The sequence below is a fragment of the Ranitomeya variabilis genome, chromosome 2, assembly GCF_051348905.1.
Source record: "Ranitomeya variabilis isolate aRanVar5 chromosome 2, aRanVar5.hap1, whole genome shotgun sequence".
Classification (NCBI taxonomy): domain Eukaryota; kingdom Metazoa; phylum Chordata; class Amphibia; order Anura; family Dendrobatidae; genus Ranitomeya; species Ranitomeya variabilis.
Window position 1 is genome coordinate 349,540,657 of NC_135233.1, and position 24,129 is coordinate 349,564,785.

General features: G+C 48.2%; 1 protein-coding gene across 1 annotated transcript in view; it reads right to left on the reverse strand.

The window, feature by feature from the left end:
- PPP1R14A (protein phosphatase 1 regulatory inhibitor subunit 14A) overlaps positions 1–20,468 on the reverse strand; it is a 60,847-nt gene extending 40,379 nt beyond the window's left edge. Inside the window, exon 1 of the mRNA XM_077285524.1 lies at positions 19,709–20,468. Within this exon, the coding sequence (XP_077141639.1) occupies positions 19,709–19,900 (192 nt within the window). The 5' untranslated portion in view covers positions 19,901–20,468. The remainder of the gene's footprint in view (positions 1–19,708) is intronic.
- Between the last annotated feature and the right edge of the window lie 3,661 nt (positions 20,469–24,129).

Here is a 24,129-nt window from a genome sequence, read left to right on the forward strand (position 1 = left end):
GGAATTGCATGTGGGCACTGACTCTACCCCATCCCATCAAAAACAGGGGGCCTACAGGGTGGTACACGAGTACGAGCAGGTATTCAGCAAACACCCCTTAGATTTTGGGCAGGTGAAAGGGATCCAACATCATATCCCCACGGGAGATCACCGACCCATAAAAGAGAGATATCGCCCTGTACCCCCAGCTCATTACCAGTGTGCCAAGGACATGTTGCGGGAAATGAAGGAGGCTGGGGTGGTGAGAGACAGCTGTAGCCCCTGGGCAGCTCCGTTAGTCCTTGTTAAAAAGAAAGATGGTACAATGAGGATGTGTGTTGATTACAGGCAGTTGAATCGCATTACACATAAGGACGCATACCCACTGCCCAGGATAGAGGAGTCTCTGGCTGCCTTAAAATCTGCTAACTACTTCTCTACCTTAGATCTCACCAGTGGGTACTGGCAGGTTCCTGTAGCGGAGGCGGACAAAGAGAAGACGGCCTTCACGACGCCAATGGGTCTCTGCGAATTCAATTACATGCCCTTCGGATTGTGCAATGCTCCCGGGACGTTCTAGAGGATGATGGAGTGCTGCCTGGGGCACATGAACTTCGAAACCGTGCTGCTGTATTTGGATGATGTCATTGTCTTCTCTAAGACCTACGAAGACCATCTGAAGCATCTGGCCGAGGTGTTTGAAGCCCTGTCTAACTTTGGCTTAAAGGTGAAACCGTCCAAGTGTCATCTGCTGAAACCTAAAGTGCAGTACCTGGGCCATGTGGTGAGCGCTGAAGGAGTGGCCCCAGATCCCGACAAGGTCACGGTGATCAAGGACTGGCCAAAGCCCAGTGACCTCCACGAAGTCCGGCAGTTCCTCGGGCTGGTAGGCTATTACCGGAGGTTCATTAAGGACTTCACCAAGAAGGCCGCACCCTTGCAAAATCTGTTGGTAGGTCAACCAAAGAAGACCAAGGGGAAGAACACCCCCTTTGATTGGAATGAGGAGCTGGAGGGATCCTTCACTTGTTTGAAGTCGGCACTGACGGGAGAAGAGGTACTGGCTTACCCCGAATACGACCAACCGTTTGTGCTGTACACAGATGCCAGCAATGTGGGATTAGGAGCCGTGCTGTCCCAGGTCCAGAAAGGCAAAGAAAGGGTGATCGCTTACGCCAGCAGGAAACTCCGTCCAACGGAAAGGAACCCTGACAACTACAGTTCCTTTAAGCTGGAATTCCTTGCCATCGTCTGGGCAGTGACAGAGAGGTTCAAACACTACCTGGCCTCCGCAAAATTCACCGTCTTCACGGATAACAATCCGCTAACGCATCTGGATACTGCCAAACTCGGGGCCTTAGAACAGCGGTGGATGGCCCGGCTGTCCAACTACGATTTCACCATCAAGTACCGGGCAGGACACAAGAATGCCAATGCCGATGCCTTGTCCCGAATGCCCAATTTGCCAGAAACGGGAGAAGACCCGGAGGCACTTGAAGAGGTGGAGCTGCCTGCGTTCCATCGCCCCAAAGCCACTCAGAACTCTCATCATGTGAAGAACAGGCACAGGAACCAACCGGATGCCACGCTGAATCCCCTGCCCCATCACGGGTGGGCGGAGACCCAGGATGGTGACCCCGCGGTCCGTCGGGTGAAAGAGCTCTTGACGCAGGCAGGGTTGCATCCCGGCCCAGATGATCCACAGGAAACCCAACAGCTGTGGAAGGGGAGAAGCAAACTGTTTATCCATGATGGCAAGCTGTGCAGGAGGAGCATCGACCCACGTACTCATGAATTGGTGTGGCAGACAGTGGTGCCAAGGCGAGATGCGCCCATGGTTCTGGGAGCCTACCACGATGGAGCCGGACACTTCGGATGGAGGAAGCTAGAGAGGCTACTCCGAGGGAGGTTCTATTGGATTGGCATGAAGAGAGCCATTGAGAAGTGATGTCGGGAGTGCGGTCCATGCAGCCTACGCAGGAAGGACCGTGGCAGCCAACGGGCTCCCCTGCAGCCTATCATCACCAAACGGCCGCTCGAACTGGTCGCGCTGGATCATGTGAAGTTGACACCTAGCCGGTCAGGCTATATCTACGCTCTTACCATCGTAGATCACTACTCCAGATTTTTGGTGGTTGTACCTGTCAAGGATCTAACGGCCAGGACTGCCGCCAAGGCCTTCCAGCAGTACTTTTGTAGGCCCCATGGCTACCCGGAGAAGGTACTGACCTATCAGGGACCAGCATTCGAAGCAGAAGTGTTCCAAGAGTTCTGCCAACTGTACGGGTGTAAGAAGATCCGAACCACGCCGTACCATCCTCAAACCAATGGGATGTGCGAAAAGATGAACCAGGTGGTGTTCGACTTATTGAAGACCTTGCCCGTAGAGGAACGGAACCTGTGGCCGACGAAGTTGCCTGATTTGGTGGATATCTACAATCACATCCCAGTAAATTCCACCAACTGTACTCCAGCGTACCTAATGAGGGGAAGGCCTAGCCAGTTACCCGTTGATCTGGACATGGGGTTCCTAGTCCCCGAAGATACCTCACCGGATGCAGATTGGGATGCAGAAAGGCAGCGAAGGTACCGCAAAGTACAGGAGTGCGTGGAAAGAAGTCTCGCCCAGGCTAGGCAAAAACAAGAAAGGGACTACAACCAGCACGCTCCTGCGATTCCCCTGTCACCTGGTGAGCAAGTACTTAAACGAAAGAGGAGACTACACAAGCTCGATGACCAATGGGAAGCGGAACCGTATACCATCCTGCCATCCGATTTCGACAACACGAAGGTCTGTCTCATCAGCAAGGACAGAGGGGAGACCTCGACAGCGGTATCCAGGGATCACCTTAAGGTCTGCCCCGATAAGTTGAGAGAGAGGGACACGGCCCCAGGAATCTCCCCGCCGGTGGAAAAGGAGAAGATGATCCATACCGTCCTTGGTGACTTTCCCCAGTCCTGGACTCAGATAAATCAGGCCATCGTGGTACCTGTTCTAATGTTTCAACAGCCGGACCCACCAGAAACAATGGTGGTACCAGATAATCCGGCCCCGCAACCTCAACAAGCCTTACCTGAAGATGCCATGCCAACCGTTGAACCGGCAAATCCTCCCTCTGCTGGCGGTGAATCTGCTGTACCCACTGTTGATAGCAGCAGCTCTGAGAACTCCAGCCTGCCAGTGCTACCCAGACTCATTAGAAGTGTAGCTAGAAGACAGTGCACTACACCAGCGGTAGCAAGCATAGTGGGCCCTGTTAGGCCAATAGCAACCCCTGCGCTGCGAAGGTCCACACGCAGCACTCAAAATCAAACTCCCCTCCGCTACAAAACTTGGAGGTATTAATAAGGGCTGCTATCTAGTTGAAAATGTTTGTGTGCATATATTTTGTTACAGGTTTTAAAATGGACAATAGAGTAATGGACGGTGAATTGCTCAAAAACTTTCAAAAGGGGGACCCCTTTGTTTACCCGGGGCCCCCGCTGTTTCAACCACTGAACTGAGAGTCATAAACTGTGCATGACCTAACTGTCGCAACGTTCAAGAGTCCTCACCTCCCATAAAGGGAAGCACTGTTATGTTTAATTGTTTATGATATTTTACAATTTTGTGTGTTTTCTGTTAACATGTAATGTTGTTCTTGTTTTCCCAGTCCGGGAGTACTGGATTTAACCGGGGGGGGGAGTGCAGCGCCCCAGAGTCCTGGTCGTTGCAGTAATGTCGCTCTGCCACTAAGGGGAGTGATGTTACGTCTGATTGCACTAAAGGAGTTTCTCTGACCAGGTAACACTCGCACTACACTTCACACTCCGGCCACCAGGGGGGGTGGTTCTATCTAATAGGTTACTCCTCACACTCTGGTAAAACTGGGGGTTGGACAGGAAGACAGAGAGAGAAGTAACTGGGAAGAGCTAGTGAGAGGACCTGTCAGGGATGGGATCCTGGCAGACTCCTAAGAGCAGAACTAACCAGTGAACAACGGGAATACAGTAAAGAGGAATTAGGACCAGAAGGAGTCGTGCTGTTAGACCGAGGCAACATCCTTCTGAGGCGCAAACAGTCGGTGGCCGGAACGCCGAGCAAGTAAGAGACTCTAAGTACTACTGCAAACCACGGCCGGACAGCCAATTCTAGGTTGGCTGTCCCACACAAATCACCTAAGCAGACAACGGAGGCAGCTGTGGGAGAGGGGCGACACTAGGGTCCCGGAAGAACTCCAGGCCTACCCCGTCATACGGGTGCGTCCTACCATATCATCTGGGGGACAGAGAGAATGAACATCAGAGACAAACAGAATCAGTTGTGAGGACTATCCCGGGAGCTCAGCAGGGAAGGACTACAACAACACACAGGCGCTAGAAGGTAGACACTGATTCCCACCTGTAAAGAGCACTCCCGATGTGCCTTTGGACCGGCCGGTCTCAGACAGCCCTGTTGACAGCGCTCTGGACTGAGGATTCTAAAACCTTCAGTAAAGAGGTAAAGAAACTGCAACCTGGTGTCCTTATTATTACTACGACCTACGCGGCACCGCAACATCACCACCATTTACCACCACCTTTCACTGGACGCCCCTCAGCAGGGTCACGGACCGGGTCTAGCCACCGTGACAATGACAACCCCAGAGCAGAGACTCAGAGGCCCGGTACCGGGTACCCCTCGGCCCTGTGGCAGTGGGGGCGCTTCATATGGATCCTGCCACCTCAACAAACCCACGGCAATGTTCATTTGCAGAGGAGCAGCTCTTATCTAAATACTGGGCAAATATTCACATTAATGCCCCGGGCAAGGCAGAGCAGCTAGTTGCCTCACCACAGCACTCAGGGCATATGCTGGGCTAGTACCCCTTTCTATGCTTCTCTCAAATCCCTATATATCTGTGTGCCATAAAGAGTCCATAGACCTGAGAAAAAAATTAGGATTTGTTCATAATCCATGATTGTTAATCCTTGAGATCCATTATGGACCCGGCACTAAAACTACAGATTCCAACCAATGGAAGCTCGTAAGAAGTCTAGAATCCGCGTTCATCAAAGGTTATGTTTTACACCTGTCTCAGATCCGTGTTTTGTTTCTCTCACTGGGGTGCACTAGACTCTGTTGTGCTCCATGTCGGGCTTCGCAGATGGCCCTGCATGATCCCATGTGAGCTTCTGCCCGGGCCTATATAAGGCTCACCAAAACACACACCTGTGTCTGGGTATTGAGACTTCAGTGCTTCTAAGACTGAGTTGCTCTATGCATCTTGACCTGCTCTGCTGCTTGTCTCCAGTCTCCTGTACATCGCCTGCCTGCCTGAAATTTCCAGCATCCCAGGTGCCTACCTGTGGTCTCCTGGATGTCTCCTGCCTGCTGGCAATTTCTAGCATTTCATGTTCCTGTCTGCGGTCTCCTGGATGTCTCCTGCCTGCTTGCAATTTCTAGCATTTCAGGTTTTCGTCTGTGGTCTCTTGGACACCTCCTGCCTGCCTGCGGTTTCAAGCATACCAGCTGCCTGTCCACAGTCTCCTGCATGTCTCATGTTCGCCTGCAGCTTCCAGTAACTCTGCTACCTGTCTATGGTCTCCATGACTTCTCCAATTTGCTTGCGGCTTCAGTTACTCTGCTACCTGTTTCCCGCATGCAACACCTACCTGCTGCACCCGTGGTCTGTGTGCGGAGTGCCCACCTGGACATTGGGCTTGGAGGATCCACCTCACTTACTAAACCTAACAGGTTCTTTTTTGGGGTATATGAATATCATCAATGGCAAATTCCTTCCTTAGAATCCCCTCCTATAAATGGATAGCCTCGGCTCTCTTTACAAGCCGTTGCTGGTCTGACTGCTGAGCCTGTATGAATAGTGGCCATGGCTATTATATAATTCTACATTTTCATATGGGGGAAAAGGAAAATTAAGAGAAAATGTCCGGCTGGCTTTGACTTCCCTTGGCATAATCCGCTCTTTGGTGAGGGGTGCCTTAAACTGTACCTAGCGCAATCAGCTGGGGGCCTCATGGGCCGCATTTTAAAATAGGGTTTCTCTGAAGATATTATTCCTTTAAGGGAACAGTATAGGCATATTCTGAAATACTTTGTGCTGCTGCGGTATACAGCAATGATATAGCTGGGTGCAGCCTTGGATCCTAATGAGGGCGCCCTGATCTACACAAGAGAACATCAATGTTCTGATATTACATTTCTAACGTATATAGATCCCACATAGTGTGAATCCGTCGCACAATGGCACACAGTATAGATTTAGCTCCAGGGTGCAGCAGCTTTTGGCAGCAGATATAAATGTATATTGTATGCTCATTGATAAACATAATCAATCCAGAATGTTTGCTCTGTCGCTTGTTGTCTTGGATGTGGTGTTCCCTTCCTGCCCCTCCATCCACCACACAAGATCAATAAATGACAAGAGATTCCTTTAAAAAAAAAATCCCATCTGCTGAAAGTCTACCCAAAAATCTATTCCTCTTATTCTCTGACACCTGAACTCGGCTGTAATCCTTTCAGAATCTCAAGTGACAAATGGAGACCTGGCTTCACAATGACAAACCACATGAAGCACAAATATATATAAGAAAAATACGAAAACATCATAGACATGCCCCGATATCATGAAAACCCTTTTTTATTCGTCCACAAATTAGGAAACTTTGCAAATAATTTTGGAAGAAAAATCTCACACTGGCTGCACCTACAGTCCCTATAGTGATCTATGCGTCATGGTAACAGACTACAAACACACCGTGTGTAGTCAGATGCTTCCATCATTCTCCCTTTCCATCGGTCTCTTACTTCTTCCTACCACAAATTCGGTAGGGCCCTAATAATTTTACTGATATCTTCCCAGAACCTTTACGTGCTATTTAAGGGGATGTCAGGGTTTTTCATGAAAGTCTGCAGTCACTCTATGTGAATCCTCACAGTGTGCACAGTACGTGCTGTGAGGATTCTCCGGTGCCGGGAGATCAAGCAGTCATATGACTGCAAGTATGCGATATGTGTACTTCCGGCCACATTCCGACTAGACGTGTGTGGCTTCACTAAATTCAAGGGAATTGAGTGAGGTCAGACACGTCTAGTCGGAATGTGGCCAAGAGTGGGCCGGACTGGCCATCGGGCAGTTCTGGCAAATGCCAGAAGGGCCGGTGGCAGTCGTGGGCCGCTTGCCAGCGCCGACTCCGCCCCCCCGCCGCCGCATTCAACTATACCGGCGTCTATGACGCCGGTATAGTTGAATGCAATGATGGAGGAGAGGGTCTGCTGATGCTCCCTCTCCCATTATTCCCCGCTCTGCCTGGCGCTGACACTGCGGGTGCGCGATGATGTCATATCGCGCACCTCAGGGCCGGCGTCAGCACCCGGCGTACCTGGGCAAGTGCCGGGGCCCTGGCGAGACAGGGGGGCCCATTCAGGGCCGGCGTTAGGGGCAGGCAGCTGCCAGTGCCTAGGGCCCCCGCTCCCCCAGGGGCCCTCAGCTAGCGGCACATCACGCAGCTGCTATGGGGCCCCTGTGAGGCAGGGGGGGCCGCCTCTCGCAAGCGCCAACTCCCCCACCACCACTTTGAACTTTACCGGCGTCTGCCAGTAAAGTTCAAAGCAAATGATGGAGGAGAGAGAGGGTCACCTGACACTCCCTCTCCCATCATTTCCCACTCTGCCTCTGACACTGCCGCTGCGGGTGCGCGATGACGTCATCGTGCACTCGCTGTGTGTCAGGCAGTGCAGCGGCAGCCGCCGAGACCAGAGCAGGGAGGGAGCAGCGTGGCGCGGGAACGTTGAGAGGTGAGGAGTGTTTTTTTTTTCTTCTGTAACTAACAGTGAGTACTGGACTATGGGGCCATTCTTGGGGGGAGGGGAGCTGTGCTGTATACTATATGTCTGTGCTATATACTACATGGCTGTTCTATATACTACATGGCTGTTCTATATACTACGTGGGCTGTGTTATATACTACTTGGGCTGTTATATGCTACGTGGGCTGTGCTATATACTACATGGCTGTTCTATATACTACGTGGGCTGTGTTATATAATATGTGGCTGTGCTATATACTATATGGGCTGTTATATGCTACGTGGGCTGTGCTATATACTACGTGGCTGTGTTATATGCTGCGTGGGCTGTTATATACTACATGGCTGTGTTATATGCTACGTGGGCGGTTATATACTACATGGCTGTGTTATAGGCTACGTGGCTGTGCTATATACTACGTGGGCTGTGTTATATACTACATGGCTCTGTTTATATGCGATCATGAATTGTGGTATGTGTTAAAGGGGGGGCCCACTGAGACTCTTTTGCCCGGGGCCCTCAAAAACCTGGAGCCGGCCCTGGCGCACCTGCTGTGTGCCGGGCAGACTGCAGCTGCTGAGACCAGAGCCAGGAGCAGCGCGGGGCACGAGGAGAGGTGAGTGTTTTGTTTTTTTTTAATATATCTATGGGGGCTGTGCTGCATTACATTCTATGGGGGCTGGCTGCATTACATTCTATGGGGGCTGGCTGCATTACATTCTATGGGTGGCTGGCTGCATTACATTCTATGGGTGGCTGGCTGCATTACATTCTATGGGGGCTGTGCTGCATTACATTCTATGGGGGGCTGGCTGTATTACATTCTATGGGTGGCTGGCTGCATTACATTCTATGGCGGCTGGCTGCATTACATTCTATGGGGGCTGTGCTGCATTACATTCTATGGGGGGCTGGCTGCATTACATTCTATGGGGGCTGGCTGCATTACAGTCTATGGGGGAGGGCTGTATTACATTCTGTGGGGTGCTGTATTATATTCTATGGAAGACCGAGCTATAATGCTGGATACAGCTGTGATTATATGTTATATAGTCATGTTACACTCCCCTCACTTCTTGTAACCTACAAGTATACAAAGATATTATACAGTCACCATGTGACAAGTGGGCCTGTGTACCTTCAAATGCCAGGGCTGAATTTTAGTCCCAGTCCGGCCCTGCTTGTAGTCATATGATCTCGCTGCCGGCACTGGAGAATCCTCATAGAGCGCACTGTGAGGATTCATATATAATGACTGCAGACTTTCTTAATAAACTTGGACAAATCCTTTAAGGTCTATGAAAAGCCGAGTAAAGTCCCTAAGGCTAGATTCACACATCCGTATGGGTGCAACAATCCGAGACAAACGGACCGATTTTTTTTTTCTCAGTTGTCCTAGTTGCTTCCTTTCTTTTCTCATCCATTTTTTTTCCCTGAAGCAGGTGCAGCGCCCCAGAGTTCTGGTTGTTGCAGTACTGTGGCTCTGCCGCTAAGGGGAGCCATGGTACGTTCGATGGCACCGAAGGAGTTCCTCCAATCAGGTATCACAGACACCAATATGTTTCATAGCTGGGCCTCCGGGGGGAGCTAAGGGTGCTATTCATTAGGCCACTCCCCACCATAGTGGGTAAACTGGGGGTCAGGCAGAAAGTTAGGGAGAACGCTGACGGGATTGAACGGAGCAACACCCTGTGGCAGGGGGTGTTGTGAAGGGAGAGACTGTAGGGTCTCTGCCAGGGGTGGGATCCTGGCAGAGGCTTGGCATTGAAAGAACGTAACGGGTCCGCGCAGGCTCCTGGAAGCGGCGGGACTCAGGAAAGGACTAGAAGCGAGACAGATTGTGCTGAGTGAGAAACGAGATCAAGCAGAAGGAGAATACCAGCAGGGGTTGTGCTGAAAGAGGCAGCACCTTGCTGAGGCGCAATACCGGTGGCCGGAACGCCGAGGGAGTGGATTAGAATACAGCTTCAAGCCATACTCCAAACAGCGGCAGGACAGTCGGTCTCAGGCGGGCTGTCTACCACATATCACCTATGAAGTCTTGGGGGGCAATTGCGGGAGAGGGGCGTCTCTAGGGTCCCGGAAGAACTCCAGGCCTACCTGACAAACGGGTGCCATTCCAACCTGAATACAGGGAAGGGGTGGATTACAGAGGAACATCAAATCGAGTTGTGAGGGAACTTAAGAAACAGACACAACCGTTGTGGGGTCACTTTCCGTGAGCACAGCAGGGAAGGACTACAACACATAGCGCTAGAAGGAAGGCACAGATTTCCACCTGAGAGGAGAACTCTGGAGGTGCCATTGGACCGACGGGACTTGCGCAGCCTGGTGAACCGTATTCTGGACTGAGGACTCAGAGATCTCCAGTAAAGAGGTAAAGAGACTGCAAACTGGTGTCCTCGTTATTTACCGCGACTTACACCCCACAACCGCACCGTTACATCGCTACCATTACTACCACCTATTTCACCGGACGTCCCCCACTGACGGACAGGGCCACGGACCGGGTCTAGCCACCGTGACAACCCCGAGACTGAGAACCAGAGGCCCGGCTCCGTGTGCCCCTCGGCCCTGCGGCGGTGTGGGGGCGCTCCAACTTGGCGTCACGAACAGGATCTACTTAAGCCTGAAGAATCAGGTCATGTGTGCCTAGAGACTGTGATTTGTTGTGCTTAGACTGTACTTTATTGCAAGACTGTGTGCTGTGCCATTTGCCGCCAAAATCCGCCGCCATTGCAGCGCTGAGGAGAGCGCAGGAAGAGAAGAGGGGCGTGGAGTGGGCGTAGCCGAGCTGGAGAGTGCGAACAGTAATGGCCGCCCAGTCTAAATATTTCTGTGCAGTGAGGACGTGTCCGTCAGCAGCAGAGATCCGCCTCCTAATCCTTAATGGGGGGCGGAGGCAGAGAAAACGAAACTGCTCACGCAGGAGAGAGCGGGAAAAAGACCAGGAAGCGACCCACGTGGAGGACGCTATGGCCAGCAGCTCCGAACCCGACAGCGGGGTTGAAGTGGAAGTCTCCCCTGACTACCCGGCTGAGCCCAGCAGCTTGTCCTCCGTGGATAACACCAAGTTCCTGAGAGCCGAGATGGAGGATTTATATAACCAGCTCCTCCAACTGCATGTAAGAGTCCAGGCCCCGCATCAGGTGGGACCGGCAGTGGATTCCCGGACATCGGAAGAACCAGCGGGACCTGTCGCAGAAGGTGGAATCGTACCAGTGGGTGAGTCCGCCGATCCTACCCCACTAGCAGAGGGTGTGTTAGTGGGTCCCGTAGCAGCACCACCTCTCCCGGGGACCCATAGACTTCAGCGCCTGTTACCATGGGAGGAAGCCACGGGCATGGAACACCGTATGCGAGCCCCAATCACCCCTACTCCCTTGCCGTGTGAGGTCAGCGCGGAGCGCACGGTGTGCCGCCGGGTGAACCCTGGATCCAATCTCATGGGGTTCCCCGGGGTGGAGACCCAGAAGGGAGAAATGGTACAGGCCCTAAGCTGGGAGGAATACCAGATCCAGCTAGAACAGCGGTGGCGAGAGGAAGAGAAAGCACATCAGGCTAAACGGGAGGCCTACCATCAAAAAGATTTGGCGGTCAAGGACCGGGCCCGTAAGGACCCCACCACTCACCAGGCCCCGCGCAGGCAGGGCATCGTCACTGTCTTTAAACTCCAAGGAGGCTGGGGCTTCATTAAAGAACCGGGGCTATACGCGGAGGTCTTTGTTAACCGACGGGATGTCGAGTCACACCTTAGAGAGGGTCACCCCGATCGAGACCTCTATCCGGGAGACAGTGTTACTTACACCCGGCATTTTGGGGAAAAAGGGTGGTTCGCCCTGAACGTCTACAAGAAAGAGAAACCAGCCCCTGTAGCCAAAGTGCCACCGTGTGACCGACCTGTAACCACCCTGGTCGCCTCCACCTGCCCAACCACAGAACTAGCGATCTGCCGCCCGATCGCCGCAACCACCGTAGTGGCTAAAGAAGTTCCTCTGCGGGCGATCAATGTCCCTGATGTGCCAGCACAGAGAGAAGTGGGAACACAGACCTTGATCGCCGCGCACGACCTGGTCATGCAACAGACCCGAACCCATGGGGTGTATCTGGCAGCGGGAGTGGACCTGAAACCTGGATTGCAGGGGTCCGCCCGCCAGGAGGCGCCTCATGGAAACTTCTGAAAGAAGAGTCACTTTGTGAAAATGTAAATAGTTACTGTTTGTCTTTTATTCCTTTAAGTTGCTGCTAAACCCGCCCAGGGTTAATGGATCCCTCTGTTGACCCGGGATCCTCTTTGTTTGTTTTCCTTTCCTAAAATTTTTGCACAAGTTTAAAGAACTGCAGAAATCATGGACTGTGCATGATTCGAACTTCCCTTGTAAATAGTTTGCACCTTCTTAAAGGTGCTCCCTACTGGTTTTAGCCAAAGACACTTTGCGAAGATATTTGCCCTATTTGTTTGAGCCAAAGACACTTTGTGAAGATACCTTTCCTACCGGTTCTAGTTAAAGACACTTTGCGAAGATACCATGCCGGAACCTTTGCATGGGCCGGTAGGCTGAGAAGACGAGCTACCTTAGAAAGACTTGGTCTCCTCTTAAAGGGGATGTGAGAAACTGAACTTGAGAGAGATACTGTTGCAGAACAGTAATGCCATAATGATGCCTTGAAAAGAAATGTAACTGTTTTACATGCTAAGTTATATGTGTTGAATTTGTTGAAATGTCTAAATAATGTTTTGCAGAAAGAAAAGATGCAGAGAGCCCGTAGGGGTAGAGATAGAGGTCTGCATAGTTGAAAGTAAGCAAAGTAATAATGAAGGTGAGGATAGAAGGTAAACCCCGCGTCCCCATTGAAAGTTACTTTGTTACTAAGGACAGAGAGTGAACCCGTAGGGGTTAGAGAGTGAGTCCTTAAAGGAGCCGAGTAGAGCTGGCTCAGAGTTCTTTAAACGAAAGGAATGTTATGTCTATACCATGTATAGTAGAGAAAGGCAGTAGGCCCTGGATGAACAGGGCGGTCCTGTAAAAGAAAGGAGAGGCAGTAGGTCTGGTGCCATAGGGACAGGCGGTCCTGCAGGTTCAAAGTAGGAGAATGTGAAGTTACCTTACCCTGTAATGTGATTATAGGAAGGCCTTTGGTAAACTAAGAGTGTATGTTTCCTAAAGGCAATGTTAATTTATTGTTCCAGAATTTGCACTAAGTAGAATACCCGGTTGGGTAACAGGAGTTATGCATAGCCTGTAATTTATAATGTTGACAATGTTTGTAACGTTAAAAGTGTCCTCACCTCCCATAAAGGGAAGCCTGTTCAAGTATACTTATCGTTTTGCACTCAACAAAATTGTATGTCTTTTTGCTAATCTGTATTGTTGTTTTTCTTCCCAGTCCCGGAGTACTGTGTTTAACCAGGGGGGAGTGCAGCGCCCCAGAGTTCTGGTCGTTGCAGTACTGTGGCTCTGCCGCTAAGGGGAGCCATGGTACGTTCGATGGCACCGAAGGAGTTCCTCCAATCAGGTATCACAGACACCAATATGTTTCATAGCTGGGCCTCCGGGGGGAGCTAAGGGTGCTATTCATTAGGCCACTCCCCACCATAGTGGGTAAACTGGGGGTCAGGCAGAAAGTTAGGGAGAACGCTGACGGGATTGAACGGAGCAACACCCTGTGGCAGGGGGTGTTGTGAAGGGAGAGACTGTAGGGTCTCTGCCAGGGGTGGGATCCTGGCAGAGGCTTGGCATTGAAAGAACGTAACGGGTCCGTGCAGGCTCCTGGAAGCGGCGGGACTCAGGAAAGGACTAGAAGCGAGACAGATTGTGCTGAGTGAGAAACGAGATCAAGCAGAAGGAGAATACCAGCAGGGGTTGTGCTGAAAGAGGCAGCACCTTGCTGAGGCGCAATACCGGTGGCCGGAACGCCGAGGGAGTGGATTAGAATACAGCTTCAAGCCATACTCCAAACAGCGGCAGGACAGTCGGTCTCAGGCGGGCTGTCTACCACATATCACCTATGAAGTCTTGGGGGGCAATTGCGGGAGAGGGGCGTCTCTAGGGTCCCGGAAGAACTCCAGGCCTACCTGACAAACGGGTGCCATTCCAACCTGAATACAGGGAAGGGGTGGATTACAGAGGAACATCAAATCGAGTTGTGAGGGAACTTAAGAAACAGACACAACCGTTGTGGGGTCACTTTCCGTGAGCACAGCAGGGAAGGACTACAACACATAGCGCTAGAAGGAAGGCACAGATTTCCACCTGAGAGGAGAACTCTGGAGGTGCCATTGGACCGACGGGACTTGCGCAGCCTGGTGAACCGTATTCTGGACTGAGGACTCAGAGATCTCCAGTAAAGAGGTAAAGAGACTGCAAACTGGTGTCCTCGTTATTTACCGCGACTTACACCCCACAACCGCACCGTTACATCGCTACCATTACTACCACCTATTTCACCGGACGTCCCCCACTGACGGACAGGGCCACGGACCGGGTCTAGCCACCGTGACAACCCCGAGACTGAGAACCAGAGGCCCGGCTCCGGGTGCCCCTCGGCCCTGCGGCGGTGTGGGGGCGCTCCACAGGTCTGAACTTTTTTTTTATCCATTGACTCCTAACAATGGATCAGTTAAAACGGATGAAGCTGGGATGGAAATCTGAAGAACAAGGTCTATTTTACATGGCAGCCATAGACTTTAGTGGCCAAGTCTGACCGCAAAACGGATGAGAATAGGACATGATCTGAGTCTCATCGACCGGAGACAAAGATGTGTATGGATCGATAAAGCGCTGAAGGTGAGAAAACAACGGACAGCTCTGGGATGTGTCAGATGGAGATGTGGATGTAGCCTTGTTACTAGTTGTCAACTTTAAAACCAGATCAAGGCAAGCCAGAAACAGTGTAATTGACTCTTATGTTATTTTTAGTTTTCGAGTTGACCCCCTACATCTAGTACAAAACTCTCAGCCCCCTAAGTAGTCATTACGATCACTACTTCTGCCATCTGCACCGCAGGATCTCAGAGACTCAAGAAAAGAACATTTTGCAGCAGCAAACAAGACGACAGAACGAACTTTACAGAAAAACACAAGAAAAACTAAAAATGAGCATACGGCCTCATTCAGACGTCCGTTTTTCGCATATGAGTGTGATCTGAGTTTTTCACGGATCGCACTCGTACCTACAACAGTGAATGGGGTCAGTCACATGTCTGTGATTTTCCACGGACCGAGTGATTGGAGCAAAATCGTGGAGACATGTCCAATTTTGCTCAAAGTCTATCCAAAAACATAGATCTTCTTAGATTTTTCTAGTAGTTTTTCAGTAGATGGGGAATAATGTCCTTAGATGAGAACCGAGAGAGCCTAGAAAGCTTTACACTTCTTCTAGGAAGTCAGAAAACTACCTGGGGCTATACAGCAATTTTGGCTGCAACACAGGCTGTACTGGCAAATGCCGCCGCCACATCGCAGCACCATGCAAGTGAATGGGGTCCGCGACGAGTAATTCAGATGGGCTCCACTTGGTTCCGACTTTTTTTGCAACTTGCTTAAAATGGCTGCGGTACCCTTTGGTTTTCAATGCGATCATTCCCTTGCAATATGTGGCGATTTTGCAGCGGCACAGGGCGATATCTGGCCGCGTGTCCCGCGTCGCAGCCATAATCATCGTGTATCCCCACCATTTAAAGGACAATGCATCCGCTTTCCCATTACCATGTGTGTCTGGCACTTAGGAGCCTTATTTCCTGCCGTTCTGAAAATCATTAAGTATCACAACGACAAATAGCGTAACGAGCAACTGCACATTATACCGTAATTACCGCAAAACACGCAGCAGACCCACGTCATTAAGGGAATATGAAACACATTGCAAAAAGTGCAGTCTTTTCTGTTGCATTTTTGTTTGCTACGTATTTACAAACTTTTTTTTTCAATGAAATCTTGACTTTTTTTTTCATGTGTTTTTCCATATGCTTGTCCACTAGAATAAAACTGCATAAAAAATAAAAAAAATTGTGAATGCCATAGGAAAATACTTGTAAAAAATGCTTGAAATTGATCTAATTTTTTTACAAGTATGTGATAGGAAGCCTCTATGATCAGTTATGGCAGCCTCTATGATCAGTTATGGCAGCCTCTATGATCAGTTTATGGCAGCCTCTATGATCAGTTTATGGCAGCCTCTATGATCAGTTTATGGCAGCCTCTATGATCAGTTTATGGCAGCCTCTATGATCAGTTTATGGCAGCCTCTATGATCAGTTTATGGCAGCCTCTGTGATCAGTTATGGCAGCCTCTATGATCAGTTTATGGCAGCCTCTATGATCAGTTATGGCAGCCTCTATGATCAGTTATGGCAGCCTCTATGATCAGTTTATGGCAGCCTCTGTGATCAGTTATGGCAGCCTCTGTGATCAGTTATGGCAGCCTCTATGATCAGTTTATGGCAGCCTCTATGATCAGTTATGGCAGCCTCTATGATCAGTTATGGCAGCCTCTATGATCAGTTTATGGCAGCCTCTGTGATCAGTTATGGCAGCCTCTATGATCAGTTATGGCAGCCTCTATGATCAGTTTATGGCAGCCTCTATGATCAGTTTATGGCAGCCTCTATGATCAGTTATGGCAGCCTCTATGATCAGTTTATGGCAGCCTCTATGATCAGTTATGGCAGCCTCTGTGATCAGTTATGGCAGCCTCTATGATCAGTTATGGCAGCCTCTATGATCAGTTTATGGCAGCCTCTATGATCAGTTATGGCAGCCTCTATGATCAGTTATGGCAGCCTCTATGATCAGTTTATGGCAGCCTCTATGATCAGTTATGGCAGCCTCTATGATCAGTTATGGCAGCCTCTATGATCAGTTTATGGCAGCCTCTATGATCAGTTATGGCAGCCTCTATGATCAGTTATGGCAGCCTCTATGATCAGTTATGGCAGCCTCTATAATCAGTTATGGCAGCCTCTATGATCAGTTTATGGCAGCCTCTATGATCAGTTATGGCAGCCTCTATAATCAGTTATGGCAGCCTCTATGACCAGTTTATGGCAGCCTCTATGATCAGTTATGGCAGCCTCTATGATCAGTTTATGGCAGCCTCTATAATCAGTTATGGCAGCCTCTATGACCAGTTTATGGCAGCCTCTATGATCAGTTATGGCAGCCTCTATGATCAGTTATGGCAGCCTCTATGACCAGTTTATGGCAGCCTCTATGATCAGTTATGGCAGCCTCTGTGATCAGTTATGGCAACCTCTATGATCAGTTATGGCAGCCTCTATGATCAGTTATGGCAGCCTCTATGATCAGTTTATGGCAGCCTCTATGATCAGTTATGGCAGCCTCTATGATCAGTTATGGCAGCCTCTATGATCAGTTATGGCAGCCTCTATGATCAGTTTATGGCAGCCTCTGTGATCAGTTATGGCAGCCTCTGTGATCAGTTATGGCAGCCTCTATGATCAGTTTATGGCAGCCTCTATGATCAGTTATGGCAGCCTCTATGATCAGTTATGGCAGCCTCTATGATCAGTTATGGCAGCCTCTATGATCAGTTTATGGCAGCCTCTATGATCAGTTATGGCAGCCATATGTAGTCATTCCACAGCATATATCTGGGGAACGTAGAAAGCTGTAAATGTTGTAATGGATCCTACAGAGCAAAGATGGGGGAGGAAAAACCCTGCAGGGTCATTATTGGATCGCTTCTATAGAAACCATTGTGGATATTTCTATTAACACCTCGCTAGTTCTCCAATTACCGTATGTAACTAATTACAGCGGCCAATTTGCATCTGGCATTTCATGACATTATCCACTGTGTAACTTTAGTGATGGTTGATACTTTGTATCTTTATCATAATATTTATTTATTATTACTTTTTATTACAAGAATCTTTTATGCCCATTGCGGTGGGGAAGATGAGTGAGAGATGACCACGTTCCATGGCGACTGTCCATTATTCGCCCTATTAATCATGTTTTTCCTATAATGATTCTTCTCGTGCCAAATAAAACAACTAGAGAAAAAAAGAAGCGAGATATAAAACCGAATGTTTTGCAAAGCGACAAGAAATCACTGTCTTCCAAAAAGTTCCAAAACTTGAAGCACGCTAAATTTGCGCAAATATTTGGGACTTATTGTTATTTTACACTGTTGGAATGAAGCCAGATACAAGACACTTTTATCAATTGTGACTTTTTATAAAGTCTCACTCCATTTGGGGGGTGGAATAAAAAGTGAAAATAATACCTACAGAAGTTAAAATTATATTTAAAGATGCGCCATTTATAAATTTGGTGCAAACAGCAACCTGGGTATAAGCAAAACTTACATTAAAAACTTCCCTAATGTGAATGTAACAAACTTTTTGGCAGAAATTGGTTGAAATAGTCAAAATGCACCATTTCTTCCTGCATTCGCCTTATTTATTCTGCATTGTTTATACAGCGCCATCATATTGTGCAGCATTGGGGCTCACAATCTAGGTTCCCTATCAGTATGTCTTTGGAGTGTGGGAGGGAACCGGAGCACCCCAGAGGAAGCCCCCGCAAACACGGGGAGAACATACAAACTCCTTGCAGATGTAGTCCTTTGTGGGATTTGAATCCAGGGCCCCAGCACTTCAAATCAACAGTGCTAACCACTGAGCCCACTGGGCTGCTCAAACTTATGTGTATTGCTGGTTTAACAGGGTTTCGCTGCTGCTGGTGCTCACTCAAGGGAGCAGCACAGCGGCGAAACTCAAACAGCAGCCAGGACCCGTGCACTAAATTTGCTAGGTGCACAATTCCTGATGACTGTACGCATATTCTGGCAGGTGCTGGTGGAGCCTCACCCCCAATGCGGAAATAGCCCAGGCCCAGTATGTAGGTGCATGATGGCCAAACCCGGCCTTATCTTCAATGGTGACCTGTGCAGTACTTTCTATTATCACCATCTATTATGGGGTACCAAATAATGCCTAAATAATAAAATCATCCTGCATACAAATAATACCGATACCATATAGTTGCCCTAGTAGCACTTGCAAATGATTGCTATTAGGTAAAGTTGCCGCTACATATATTTTAGAGGTGTAAGCCGTTAGGACCTACAATGACAAAAGGTGATCTTGCACATTTTAGAAATCAGCCATGCTATATATTTATTGGGGGTGGACACAGACAGAAGAAAGCCCCTGTGCAAGAACATTATATGGGCCCCCTGCAGTCTAATACTGCACCCATAAGATCGCAGTCAGACGGCCGTATAACATGGACAATGGTCGCATCACATTGCATGGACTGGCCGGCGGCTCTCCCGACCCGAGTGTGACCGCATGTATTTCTATGCAGCTTTCCCGCTTGGGACAGGAGTGCTGATGGCCAGTCCGTGTGCTAGCCGTCCCCCTTACCTCTCGGCCCCCGTATGGCTGCACCAATGTCCACCCTTGCTATTCCTGCGCACAATCCATTAGTTCACAATTTTATGACTTTATGAGTGAGTCTGTATATTCCTATGGGATGCGTCTTACATGCCGGGTCCTAGCCCAGCGCAATCAGTCGTATTTTATCAGAGATAATTAGAACTGACGGTAAGGCCGGCGTCACACTAGCAGTATTTGGTCAGTATTTTACATCAGTATTTGTAAGCCAAAACCAGGAGTGGGTGTTAAATGCAGAAGGGGTGCATATGTTTCTATTATACTTTTCCTCTATTTGTTCCACTCCTGGTTTTGGCTTACAAATACTGATGTAAAATACTGACCAAATACTGCTAGTGTGACGGCAGCTTAACTGCGGCAGTCACATGAGGTTAGATGCAAAACGTGGGTGAAAAGTTATACAGTGTGAACTGCGCGTATTTCCAACCTAAAGTAGAAGATTTTATTCCTCTAAAACACAGACTGAAATGTAATTATGATCCCCCCATATGGCCATCGTGCCCCCTGCACTCACCCTGCCCTGGTACAGCTGCTCCATGCTCTCGTCTATCCACTTCTCCACGTCCAGCCTCTTCTGCAGCTCCTTGCGGTCATACTTGACCGTCACCCGGGCTTGTCTCCTTTGTATGGCTTGTCCTGAATCTCTGCCCCGGGATGGAGAATGGTTTTTATTTATCAATCTTTTTCCAACCTTATTTGCAGCCATTATTGAAAGTCCTGGTCTTTAAGGATGGTGGTGGGAAGGCTGGTGGACCCTCCTTGTAAAAGTCCTGGTCTTTGAGGATGGTGGTGGGAGGGCTGGTGGTCCCTCCTGGTAAAAGTCCTGGTCTTTAAGGATGGTGGTGGGAAGGCTGGTGGTCCCTCCTGGTAAAAGTCCTAGTCTTTGAGGATGGTGGTGGGAAGGCTGGTGGTCCCTCCTGGTAAAAGTCCTGGTCTTTGAGGATGGTGGTGGGAAGGCTGGTGGTCCCTCCTGGTCACTTGGGCTAGTCCCACATTACCAGCGCTATGTCGTAAAGTGATCACAAGATATAAGCATCAGCGATGTCGATCGGTGGTTAAATTGATGGGCAGAGATTGAGAATTAGTAATTTCCCTGTGTATGTTCTTCAGATCTGGGGTCTCCACGTGTAAAGAAAGGATCCTGGATGACACAGAAGGCTTACTGGCTGCAGACTCCTGGGGGGCTCTGATTTTGGGGTCTATTACATGCATCTCCTCCACATGGTCTATAGCTGCAGAATGACTGTGGCAGCGCTGATCCCAGCAGCGCCTCTGTGGACTGACACAGCACAATCCTGCACCAACCCCTCCAGCCAGAGAGAAGGGAGGGAGGGACGCCAGAAAACTCACAGTATTGTGCCTGAAAGCCTTTCAGCTATTCATCCATGTGCAAATGAGAGCCAGACCTCCCATGTGCACAGACCCCAGATACAAACCTCTCCCACCCTGCGCCACTGCCATGCACCGCTGCTAGAGGACATTACACCTTTATAATATAAATATGCAAAAAATAATAAAATGGAAAAATATGTACACATCCATATTTAAATACCTAATGAATTTTTTTTTCACCACTGAATCCCTGTTGACCAGTTCATCACTGCCCGAGCCTTACAGCGGTTTTCTGGCGCCCAACACATTATTATTATTATTATTATTCATTTTTATAGCGCCATTTATTCCATGGCGCTTTACATGTGAAATACGGGGCAAATATAACATGGGACATATGCTCCATTATCCTCAACGTAGGTATTCCCGTGGTTAATGGTAAATGCAAAAACTATAAGCCATGACAAATGTGATGGGAGCCACGATATCCTCCTAAGGACTCAAGCACATGGCCGCATTATCGGTCCGAGTGCGATACGGCAAAACATCAGAGAGCACTCAGACCAATGTTAGTCTATGAGGCCGTGCATAAGTCTGATTTCTTTTTCCTCGGACCGAGCTGGTACGAGAAAAAATCACTTCATGTTCGAGTTTGTTCCGATATTTGCACTCCGCCACACAAGTTAATGAGTCTGCGGAAACCATTGGGCTGCATTCGGATGACATCTGAGTTCTGTCCGATTTCCATGCACTAACACAATGGAGAAGATGGAGAACAAAATTTCTCCATCTTCTCCATTGTGTCAGTGTGAGGAAATGCTGCACTCAGATGTCATCCAAGTGCAGTCTGATGGTTTCCTCATCCGAGAGAATTGAAGCACAGTACGATGACACTTTCATCAGAGTGTGAATAGCATAATTGGCCCCATTCCCTAAACATACCGCATATACAGATACCAAAAAAGATCTAATTTTTAATTCTCTTCTCTTGGACCTCTCAGAAAATCATCACTGTGTATGATCCCTTCCGAAAAGTGTCACTACGCCTTCAATAGCAGGTAGTAGATGAACACTGGTTAAATTTTCCCATGTTCCTCATGCTCATGAATGCTGGGACATGAGAAGCTGCTAGACATCCCTGGCATCTGCTTACCTCCTGTGGAGGAACAAAGATTGGACATGCTGAAATCCAACATGCCCAATGGAGTGATGGTGTGCATGATCGACTTCTGCTCCATTCAGTCTCTGAAAAGCTTCAGTCTCAGGATCAGCAGTCGGATCTTCTGCAATTGGAAACTTTGATAGGACTGTGATTTCTGCAGTTATTTCATTTCTTTTCAAGTTTGTAGCATATTACAAAAGTCATGAGCCAGATCCGGCTCATAGAAGTGGAAAAAATAATCACCTGTCGTCTGGAATATTTCAAGGCCAAAACCATTTTAATATAGTAATTCAATAACTGACGGTCGGCACAGGTCATGTGACTTTGCGTATTCATGTCTCATAGATACTTATAGGGGGACAGTGCCGCCACCAGGTGCATTTTCCACCATTTATACGCTCTCCTCTGTCGCCATCTTGTGGTGAACTACTAGTATAAAAAAAATAGTGAGTATAGATCTGTCGCCAATTGTGAGAACTATTCTCCATGTCATCCCTGATCGGTTACCTTGGCAGCCCAAATCTGCCAACCAGACCCATTCTATCCGTCATCAGTAGCTACCTACTAAGCCTTGCCAGGGGGTATAGATTATTGTATTGTCTATCTGTATAAGGCAAAAAAAACTGCACCAAAGTTATGGTTCTCAGGATGCCGGATACTCAGAAAAATTAGTATTTTACATAAAACATGTTTGTTTTTTCTGCAGAAACATTAAAACATAATTTTAAAAAATACATATATTTATTATTATTATTTATTATTATTATAGCGCCATTTATTCCATGGTGCTTTATTCCTTCCTAGAAATGATTAATAATTAATCCATAAATTCTAAATACATGGAAATAATACCAAGGAAAAAAAATACTCATCCTGCAAAAAAACAAATGCTCGTACAACTATATTAAAAGGGGACTAAAAGCAAAAATACCGTAATATTGTTCTTGAAATGCAAAAAATAAAAATGGTCATTAAGAATTTTCCACCTTATAACTTTTTTCAGTGAAAAAAAAATAACTCAACCAACTTTTACTTAACTCCTTCCTCTCCACTGCTACCCATGGTCTTATGTAGACATGTCAGCAGCGACGACGCTACGACTGCAGGATGTGACAATTGTAGCCAATTACAGGGCCCAGCACTTTGCATGCCCACACAGTGATTGTCTGCAGTGGTCAACTAGCAATATTCAATGACTTATTGAGACAAAAAAAAAATTGTACCATGTTTAGCCAGTTGTAAGAAGAGTGATTGCTATCAGTTAAGCCTGTTAAATCAGACTTTTGTGTGCGAGTGGTATATGTGATCTTCGGACATAGCACTTTTACCTGTGATACTCTATGGGGCCATTCACATGTCCGTTATTTTTCGCAGACTGTGTGATCCAAGGAAAATCGTGGAGACGTCCGGTTTTGACCCGAGGGTTGGATCAAAGTTGGCAATGGAAGTCTATGGAAAAAGGCGTCTGTGATCTCCGGCTTCACCTATTCAACACCAATGACAGAGAAGACACAGAGGTCTCTAATGTTCATCAGTAGAATCCTGCCGACCAACTTCTGTTACTACTTTTCCCAATTTCAGAAAATTGAAGATATTCACATATAGTAGACTACTTGATGCAGCTGACCCGTAGAAACACATGCACAGTGTGAAACGGCCGTCGTTTGCCCCTGCTCACAAGAGCTCCGTTCCTCACTCTCCCGGCCATGGAGTTTTAAATGAAGACACAATAAAGTTGGGAATTTTAGATCGGTGAGTGCCTTCTCCTTTTTCTTATATATACCATATATATACATACATACAGAGGGGGAAATAAGTATTTAATCCCTTGCTGATTTTGTAAGTTAAAATTGAGAGATAGAATATCAAAAATAAAATCCTGAAAATCACATTGTATAAATTATATACATTTATTTACATTTTGCAGTGAGAAATAAGTATTTGATTCCTCTGGCAAACAAAACTTAATACTTGATGGCAATACCCTTGTTGGCAAGCACAGCAGTCAGATTTTTTTTGTAGTTGATGAGGTTTGCCCACATGCCAGGAGGAATTTTGGTCCACTCCTCTTTGCAGATCATCTCTAAATCATTAAGATTTTGAGGCTGTCACTTGGCAACTCAGAGCTTCAAGTCCCTCCATAAGTTTTCTATGGGATTAAGGTCTGGAGACTGGCTAGGCCACTCCATGACCTTAATGTGCTTCTTTTTGAGCCTCTCCTTTGTTGCCTTGGCTGTATGTTTTGGGTCACTGTCTTGCTGGAAGACCCAGCCATGACCCATTTTTAATATCCTGGCGGAGTGGAGGAGGTTGTCACTCAAGATTTTACGGTACATGGCTCCATCCATTCTCCAATTGATGCGGTGAAGTAGTCCTGTGCCCTTAGCAGAGAAACACCCCTAAAACATAATGTTTCCACGTCAATGCTTGACAGTGGGGAT